The 10,128-nt window shown below is 36.1% G+C and overlaps 1 protein-coding gene across 4 annotated transcripts in view; it reads left to right on the top strand.

The window, feature by feature from the left end:
- The window catches only part of LOC144199514 (growth factor receptor-bound protein 10-like), a 38,069-nt gene extending 29,709 nt beyond the window's left edge, over positions 1-8,360 (top strand). For 3 of the 4 annotated variants that reach the window (XM_077721187.1, XM_077721189.1, XM_077721188.1), the window contains 11 exons: positions 2,918-3,033; positions 3,237-3,311; positions 4,561-4,698; positions 4,899-5,009; positions 5,271-5,369; positions 5,974-6,051; positions 6,224-6,340; positions 6,571-6,637; positions 6,716-6,803; positions 6,899-6,992; positions 7,361-8,360. In XM_077721187.1, the coding sequence (XP_077577313.1) occupies positions 2,918-3,033; positions 3,237-3,311; positions 4,561-4,698; positions 4,899-5,009; positions 5,271-5,369; positions 5,974-6,051; positions 6,224-6,340; positions 6,571-6,637; positions 6,716-6,803; positions 6,899-6,992; positions 7,361-7,507 (1,130 nt within the window). In that variant the 3' untranslated portion in view covers positions 7,508-8,360. The remainder of the gene's footprint in view (positions 1-2,917; positions 3,034-3,236; positions 3,312-4,560; positions 4,699-4,898; positions 5,010-5,270; positions 5,370-5,973; positions 6,052-6,223; positions 6,341-6,570; positions 6,638-6,715; positions 6,804-6,898; positions 6,993-7,360) is intronic. The other variant, XM_077721190.1, reaches the window with a different exon arrangement.
- Positions 8,361-10,128: the final 1,768 nt, after the last annotated feature.

The following is a 10,128-nucleotide window of genomic DNA, read 5'->3' on the forward strand; positions in this document are numbered from 1 at the left end:
AAAATTGATTGGTTCATGGAATGTATAGGTTAAATGCATTGATTGCCCTTCAGACTGACATGATGAAAAGGCATAAGGCCACACAGTTGCTGTCACAAATAAAGTGACAGTTTGGTAATACTCAACATTGATTTAAAAAAAGTAGAAAATGTGTCTGCTATTCAGAAAGAGGAAGAATTGTTAAGAATTGGTGTCTAATGAAGTGAGCAAATTTTGGCAAAATTGCTTTCCAGAACATTAGAAATTGTTAAAACAAGAAAATTTTGATCAAATTCACTTTGTTTACATAGTATGGAAAAAAATACTATTGTGCATCTCCTAGTTATTCTCCTATTTGCATAAAGATTGTATTATAATGATAACTAATGAAATGATAAAATATTTTTCCGACCCTTGATAGTTTTGTCCTCTCTACGACCTGACCTTAAGTCTCATTTTTTTTTTCTAAATGTGAATAATTCTGTGCAGCGTTTTATGTTTCTCAACCCTAATGGATTCAGAATTAAAATGTAAAATGATTAGAATTTAAAAAACAAATATGATCAACATTGCAAAACAACCTTGATGAAAGGATACAAATATTCAAATGTATGTTTTCAAAGCTTGGTTAAGGTGTGTGAAACTGTTGCTGCATGAGGACCTTTGTGTGAACTTTGAAGCGTAAAATTAAGTCAGGAGAATATTGACCAACTTAGTGTTTCCCTGCGGACTTGGTAGTGGTGGTGTGGGAGGGTGTTGGGGGTTATAAAGCACTAATGGAGTTCAAACTGATTTATTTTCAGTGCTTGGGAGTCCACAATTCACAAAAATGGGTGAAAGGCATTTGGGGAGGGAGGGCTATTCTATGTATCACAATACTTAATATAAAATCAAATGTAAACATATTTTCTCTGCCGTTTTGACTTGCTTCTCCATGCACCATGATAAATATCATTGAATTCGGCTGAGGTGTGCACATACTTTTGTCTGCCTTATTCAAGAATATTGCGTTATTCAAGTTTTATTTTTCTTTATATTTGCAATCATGCACAATCTGATTACTTTTTTCATCAGCACAGCAAGCACAATGCTGCCAAACACATTTAACTTTATTTGTTTGGAATGACATCATGTTTGGCTCCAATTCCTTTTCTATAAAGGCCATTTGTTGTCTAGCCTGTTCCCCTGAATTCATCCCAGGTATTTTTTTTCTCTTTCAATAGTATAGAAAGTCAATGGGCAATATAATTTCCATTTCTAATTTAATTCAAATAGTCAAGAATTCATTCATATAATATGGTAATGATTTCAATTGTGATAATTTCAAGGGTTAGAATACATTGATACATGAACAGTTTAAGACACCTGTGCGCACCATTTGATGTACAGATGAAAATATTTGCTGAATCTAAAGCAGTCCGGTGGAGCCAACACTGTGAATAGCTAAATTAGTTTTAAATGTCCTTGCCTCTTCCGAACTATAGAAAGCATTCAGTTTTTTTTCTTTGTATATTCACATTTCAAAACGGAGACTGTTTTGAAGTATAACTTGTGTGGAATAAGTCGATAACAATGTGGTCCTAAAGTGAGCAGTATATACATTCATTTTGCAAGTATTTTTGGGCCAAAGCTGCGCTACATGTTGTTACAATCAGCAGTGGTTTGTTGCAATGATTTGAATATTTTGCCTTTGTCATGAAGAAAAATAGAGAACAAAATGCAATTTAAAAACTCAGTATAATGGACACATTTGTTACTTCACCATACTACCTACTGTCATAAACAGTGCGGGTTCATTTCAAACCAGAAGTAAAGTGCATATGCATGACTATTGTCAATAGGTAAATTGGTTTTATTCACTGTCTAATTTCCAGCATCATATTTATAGTTGATAAAGAAGACAATGTGAGATAAAGGGTTCATGAAATTCATGTGCCTACCTAATATGTGCATTTGTGGTTTAGGGAGAGAGATGGAACAGAACAGATAGACACTAGAGAGGTTTGTTAGCAACCCGAACAATAGTAGGTTGAAGCACAGGGTCCTATTTTTGTCCATGGCAGCCTACTAGTCATACATTAGTGAATGGGATGAAACGACTCTTTTGAGAAGTTAGGTCGACCTCCACTTGTCAGCCCGGAAAGGTTAATAGGAACGAGACGGTGAGGTAGTATTGCCAGGGTGAGTCAGTGTCACGAACAGGAGTGACTCATCAGACAGGCGACAGGATGAAACGGAAATTTAAAAGAGGAGTCGTGACACCGTTCACGAGTCTTCCTCAGGAGCGTCCATGAAAATATCACATAAAAAAACACTAGCTTAAGTGAATTAAAATAAACTGATTAAATGACCCCTTTTTCATGGTCTCAATCTAGAAAAATATGTTCCATTAAAGCGGAACTTACTTATCTGTTAAAAAAGGACTGAGTCATGGCTTGTGTCAGCATTACAGTGGACACAAATCATGTCGACACTAGGATTGCAATGACATTGGACACACTGGAATCACACAATGACCTCAGTGAATAAGAATAGGCCACCTGGGATCACATTGGCAAAGCTCATTTGAAAGGGTCAGACTAAATCCCATTTTTCCAACCTTAATGGCTCTGGTATTCTATCAAACCACTGCTTATTTTAATAAGAGCACTTTAGTTTCCCTTCAAAGTGTATGAATCAGGGGCAAGTCATTTCCTGGGAATGTACACAGCTGTGTACAGGAAATGACGATGGCGTTTTTTTTTTTTTAAAGCATAAAAGGTAGCTTTTATGTCCTTATCAAAATAATTTTCAAATTTGCATGGATTTTTTTTACAACTGAAAATCCTTTTTCAAAGATTTATCTTTTAGTGTTTTTATGTTTTACCACCCCCAGCCAACTAAAACATAACAAAATATGTAAAAATGTAATTTTAATTTCATTTGTGTTGTCCCTTAGAGCGCTGTCTAGAGGATCATGAGTTGGTGGTACAGGTCCAGGCTTCCATGAGCAGTGACGGTAGATTCCTCTTTAGGAAGAACTATGCCAAATATGAATTCTTCAGAACTCCTCTGGTAATTACTTTGTCAGACAACTTCTTTTACATGCCATTTAACTCTCCACCCAATGTTTTTAACATTATTATCATCAATTACAGCCAAATTTAAAGTCTTCATTTCATCTAGCTGACAAGTGTTGCAAGTGTTTTCTATGAATCACATCTTTTTGACAGATATCTAATTACTACCCTTGTGTTGTATTATTTTTCTCCTACTAGACATTTTTCCCAGAACACATGGTTGCATGGTGCCAGGAAACCAATCGTCCGATTCCATCGTCACAACTCCTGCAGGTGCTCATTGAACACAAGCAAACACACACCTTACACCAGTAAGCCTTCCTGTGTCTTTTCGCACACGCAATCATTTGCGTTTACCTGCAAGTCAGCATTACAAACTGAAAAATCAAGTTGACATACCTCACCTCCGACCCTGAGACAGTGTGTCTCGTCAGAGCCTGTTATAATAACTACTGTTAATCCGTTGTTGACACTTGATTGTCTCGGCACACGCAACTCAGGCTTCACATGCGTGACAGGACGAAGCAATCAAAAACCCTGTGCAAGTTTGCACTGAGCACACTTGCATGTGGTGAACACTGCGCGTTCTCTAAACCCTCATGAACTAGTTAACTTTTTATATTAATAAATATGTCGAAGTAAGAAGGGCAGAATTTGAGGAAATTCGGAAAGCTGTGTCCTGTTGGACCAAGGCAGTCTTGCTCTTTCCTGCACCATGTAATGGAACTGTCAGAAACCCAACCGCAAGTGGAAACCATCCGTTCATCCATGCCACTGACAGAAAGCTTTTAAATTCCCTGTTAATCATATGGACGTTCTGCTCGGTTATGCACCATGAAGATGGCTAAATAAAAAACAGACATGCGGTCAACCCGAGTTGTCAGGAATACTTAAAGTTTTAACTTTTCCGAGACGCGCCATCGTTCCAGTTGGAGCGCCGTCCAAAGTAGAGGCTTTCCGAACTTGAGCAGGTGTTAGTAATATTTGCCATAAGACTCTGACTACCTGCTAACACACAAGACTGAACATACAACTTTTCTGTTTTTCCTCTTCTTGGTAAGGACGGACCAGAATTAAAGTTGGCTCGTTTATGCTTGTTTTCTATTGGTTGGAACAAAAACCTGCATCCACAGTGGCCTTAGATGACCAGTTTAGACATCCCACATTTAAAATATCATGAAATCTGAATGTGCCCTTTGAAAGGATCAATTGTAATACATTTATTAAAATATAGAAATTTAAATTAAAAATTTCTTGGAAAATAAGCTTTAACATCTTATACTTGTTTGGTCTGAAATCAGTGACAGATAAATGTATAAAATACAATAAAACGATTAATTAAATCATGCCTTTCAGTGAAAACAATGGACTTGCAATTTATTTATATACCGGTTGTGGATGCTCATCTTTCCAAGTCCTTTTCACTGATTGCTACTAACCCTCCCAGTTAAAATGGATTGGACATCCGCCACCATTAATGGGTTGACACCACACTGTAACCTCCTGTTTCCTCTTTTTGCAGAACTTTCTAGCAACCAGTAGTTGTCCAGAGATTCAGGGTTATCTGTATGTAAAAGATGTGGGCAGAAAATCGTGGAAGAAAGTTTACATGTTCCTGCGACGCTCAGGCCTTTACTGTTCTACAAAAGGAACCTCAAAGGTGACACAATATATGTTCTCTCTCTCTCTCGTTGCGTGATATTTAAAAACCTTTTCCACTAAAGATGATGTCTTCCTACTTTAGTTGTATTAATGCAAAGCACATTTGGGTTCAAAAGTCCCTCGATGCCAATCTCTGGGCAACTTTATGCAGTTTCTATCTCTGTCATCATCTAACAAATGAATCATTTGTCTCTTTAGGAGCCAAGACATCTCCATTTACTAGCAGACCTTGAAGACAGTAACATCTTCACTGTCACCACAGGAAAAAAACAGCACAGTGCACCAACAGACTACGAGTTCTGTATCAAGGTGAGTGTCAGATAACAGGGGAGTTGGAGTGAAATATTATGAGCGGAGGAAGGATTGAAATATCATGAGAGGAGGAAGGATTCACCTTTAGTTGAACCCTCGCTCTCGTGAGAGGCCTCTGCCATGGATGCATGTATAAAAGGGTGCTGCAGATGACTCTTTATCTTGAAAATCTTTTATCGTTTTATCCCACATCATATGAGCGAAAGCTATTTAATCTTTATATTTTAAGCACTGTTCACATTTATTTTTTCTCTACAGCCTAATAAATGCCGAGGGGAGTTAAAGGATTTAAGGATTCTGTGTGCTGAAGATGAACAAGGGAGGACATGTTGGATGACTGCCTTTAGGTTATTTAAGGTATATTTATTTGGTTTATTTTCTTTTCTTTGAAGAATGAAGAACATATTAAAAAGACTAAAGCATTGATGCAATAATTTAATAGCAGTATTTTTTTCATTTGTTGTGGCAGGCTTTGCATCTATTCTCAATATTTTCATAGCTAGTAAATTTTAACACAAAATTACACCATATATTGTCATCACATTGATATTTACTTATTAAACAATTAATAACACTATTGTAATGTATGTATAACAAACAAATGATCTGATCCATCTTTCTTATGTTTTTTTTTATTTGACTACAAGTATTGGGGACTTTTAATTTTTCATCCAGTATTTTGCGCTAAATTGGGTCTCCCATTCCACATAATAAAATCCACGGTCTGTGACAAACTAAAAAATTGTGAGCGTCTATATAAAAAATGGATATAGCAGCACAATGTATAAAAAGTATGTGCATTGGATTAATTCAATTATGTAAATCTGAAGGCTTCAGAAAATTACAGTAATCTGTGAAATATTGATTGATATTAGAGTTCAAAAGCATAAGAAAAATACACATTTCTTCTTTAACATGTGCTCATCAAGAAAGACTACACTGAATTTTCTTTTCTTTGCAGTATGGGATTATATTGTACCAGAATTACAAGATTCCCCAGAAAAGAAAAACCCTGCTTTCACACTTCTCAGCACCCGTGGTATGTTACCCTCATTACCGAAGGAGTTAAAGCCTCCTAAATCTGACATCCATACACTCCTCAAACCTAATACCATTAATTTGAAATCCTGTCAAATCCGTTTAGTGTGTCTACACACTGACACTCTTCATTTTGACCGTAACATTTTTCCTGCCTCGTCCCTTCTTTGCAGCGAAGTGTGTCGGAGAATTCTCTGGTGGCGATGGATTTTTCAGGAACAATCGGCCGGGTCATCGACAACCCTGTAGAAGCTCAGAGTGCCGCTATGGAGGAAGGACAGGCGTGGAGGGTGAGTCTCAAACAGCTCAAGTTTAAAAAGAATATGCTAGGGAATGGCTTTTTTGTTGAGTTACAGTTGTTTTCAATTACTTTTTCCATGTGGAATATAAATAAATAATTTAATATATATATATAAATTCATTAAGGTTCAAATTACAATTTGTTTTGTACATGAGCGGTTGCTTACGTCGAATCGTAACCAATCACATTGTCTTTGTTTGTATTTGAAATCTGCCTCAGAAGAGGAATCACCGAATGAACATCACAGGCTCCCACAGTCCATTACATCACTCTTCACTAAACTCAGGTAAATTAGCAATAATTATCATAATTTTGGATATTTGAGGTTTTATGTTAATTTTCTCGATTAAAAAACAATTTTCAGTCATTCACATAGCCCAGCTGTGGTTCCATGGCAGAATGACCAGAGAAGAATCCCACCGCATTATCCATCAGCAGGGTCAAGTCGATGGGTAATAAACCCCCCCTAAAAAAACTGCCTTTATCCATTTCCCTTCACACAAGTAAACTATGAAGCTAAAAGTTTTTGTGTGTCCTTACTTTTCAGCTTGTTTCTTCTACGAGTCAGCCAGAGTAACCCCAAGGCTTTTGTGCTCACATTGTGCCATCACCAGAAAATCAAACATTTCCAGATACTACCGGTAAGGCTTTAAAAAAAAATGCATTTCTATTTTCTTTAATTTTCATCATTTCATTCTCTGAAACAATGCTCTTTAGAGTGATAAAATAGGAATTAAGGAACATGGCATATTCCGTAAACTCAAACCATTTTCATCACCAGATGGCACCATTCTGTTTCACAATGTAGAATCATAAATTATGGACTTAATTTGATTTGCCTTTGTTGACCGCATTCAATCATAGTTTCATCATTTGCTGCGGGCCTGTAAAAAACTCAGTGTTTACTATTGTTTTCACATTCTCCTGACTTTTTGTGTTTCCTTCCTCCCTTCAATTCTTACATCGGTTGCCCCTCTTCCCCCACTCCTTTTGGACACCAATCTATCAGTGTGAAGAAGACAGTCAAGTCTTCTTCAGCCTTGACGATGGTGCCACCAAATTCACCGACCTGATCCAATTGGTGGAGTTCTATCAGCTCAACCGAGGAGTACTGCCTTGTAAACTCAAACACCCCTGCACCGTCGTAGCCTTATGACAGACACCTCCCATTTGACACACGAGCCCTTCCATCATAACCCCCCCCCCCTTTCCCACATTCCCCTATTCCCCTTTTCACTTGACCTGACTCTGCCGAAAAAGCAGAGCGAATGTTAATATTGGTCAATTCTTCTCAGAAGTTTGCGAATTGACTAATGTGTCATTGCTGTTTTTGTTTCTTTTTTAATTATTATTATTATTGTTGTTGATGCGAGTCCGCCATATACTGCTGATTTATTGTATTCATTTTGGAGTGCGTTGAATGTTACCGAATTGCACGCAGAGTAGTTGTCAAGAGGACAAGGGGGTAAAACATGTACACTGCCATTTGCGTCAATGCTTTTGCAGAAACTGGTCTTTGATAAGCTGGGGGGGGTGGGGCTGACTCAAATGACTCTTAAGAGTTTGAATCTTGCAGCTCAAGTGAAGGCTATCGCCCTCATGTGGACAATCAACAGGACTATGAACCTTCTTGTGTGTGGACCACTCTGCACTTTGAGAACTGGAGTTGACTCTTTTGTTCTCAGAGAATATTGTGTTGATTGTCACTTTTTTTCTTTTGCACTCATCCAACTGGGAGTGGCCTTTGAGGGTACTGGACTTCTCCTTTGTTGGCATTAATTTTAACTGTGAGCTGACACCTCCATCTACTGTCGAAGGTGTGTAGACGCAAGACTAAACTGACAAGACTAAGTGATTTTTACTTCTTTTTTTTATTTTTTAAATCATTTTCAGGAGTTGGTCTGGTGGACAAATAAGTCTGCAGAAGGTGGTGATGAACACTCTTGAAATGTTGAAAAATATTTTTTTAATTGGCTGACAATACAGAATGTTTGGTCCTGCTTTTCTTATTTACAGAGTTGTCTTTTTAATACCATTCTATAGTCTTAACATTCTTAATATGTCCACATAGGCTACACAAATCCCTGTCCAGTTTTTGGTAAGTTCCATTTTTTTTTTCATCCCATACTTTTTTTACAGGAGGAATTCAACACAATTGTTAATTATGAGCAAATTAATCACAATGTACACAGGTGGCTTTTAGAAATATTATGACTCATAATAATTTAAGATTAATACAGCAGGCAAGACATGACGATTGTCAGCATATAAGATGCATCAAACTCTATGAAAATATCCTCAATATTAACTTGGAATGTAAATTTCTTCACTATAACTTTGCCTTTCAAATAATTGAAGTTTACTGTAAAATGTATACATTGGCATCATAGCCAGTATTCAACAGTACAACAACCAGCAAATCTACATTTATTACACTCATCTCTGGCTGTTTTTTGCCAGTCAAAATACTTTAAAAGGCTGCCACATGACGCTGATAAACACATACTAACATAGAAATATAATTAAATAAGACAAATGTTAGAGGAGTGTAAACCCTGATTGCCCCCATCTATTTAGATGAGTGCTTAATTAAACATTGGGATTGTAAAAATGTGAAAAATAGAATAGTAGTTCACTTTCTGCCTTTGCTAACTCAACTTATTCCTCTGTCTAAACTGTGACTTCTATTCATATTATTATAGCTTGTTTTTAATGTAACACTACAGAGCAGAACATGCATCAAACTCGTATTGAGTGTACATGCTGCCTGTGAAAGAAATAATACTTGAGGCTTAACGATAGTTTCCTGTATAGTTTCAATCCCCATGGCTGTTTGTTTCTCTAAATTCATCAATTAGAAATTTAAGATTTCAACTTGGTGCCTTTAGATAAAGTGGAAGTTTGTTTATTAGATTTATTCTTTTAAAAACAATTGGCTTAACTGACAATATAACAAAGATCAATTAGCAACCAACTGTAGTAAATCATTCTTATTAATTTAATGGCATGTCTGCTTATTTTCATACTATTTGACACAAACCATCCCATTATCACATAAGCAGTTGATAGTACATTGTATTATTTTCTATTCAGAGAGTGACTTAGAGGACTTGTAAAAGCTAACAGAAAAATTTAACCACCCTCTTTATTTGGCTGCTGGTTATCTCGTGGTTTATTTAACAATTTATTTGCAGTATAGCTACACTATCTGACCCTTTGCATGGTCGCTGTTATTTATCTAAAATAAATCCTTTTTTTATATTAAGTATTTGTTCAACAAATGTATCTGGATGTGACTGATTTACTTGAAAATCTTAGATTGCTTTTTTTTTTCTTCTGCACTGTTGTATGCTATTTTTGTTTTCATCACAATGAAATAATTGACCAGTGCAAGTTTAATATAATGACTATTGTAATTACACAGTGTTTATGAATACATACTTTTTATTATTGCTATGTACTTTTTGTTAGGATTGTCTATTAAAAACGAAAGTACAATTTCAGGGTGTGAAGTTTTATGGCTGGTACTGGCATCCATAATATCTATATTTATGCCATTTTAATTGACAACAGGTGTAGTCTTCACTCACAAACTTTGTACAATTGTGTGCTTTAAATATATTCTTCTTTTATTCAGGTAAATAACAACAACAACATATTTTTCCCCCAATATGAGACCCATTTCTTCGTCTGGATGTTGATGTCATAAACAACTAGTTGAGTATTGATAAGTATATTTCTTTTTAATATATGTATATATTGTATATAATTTGAAAG

Source organism: Stigmatopora nigra, chromosome 7, assembly GCF_051989575.1.
Source record: "Stigmatopora nigra isolate UIUO_SnigA chromosome 7, RoL_Snig_1.1, whole genome shotgun sequence".
NCBI lineage: Eukaryota > Metazoa > Chordata > Actinopteri > Syngnathiformes > Syngnathidae > Stigmatopora > Stigmatopora nigra.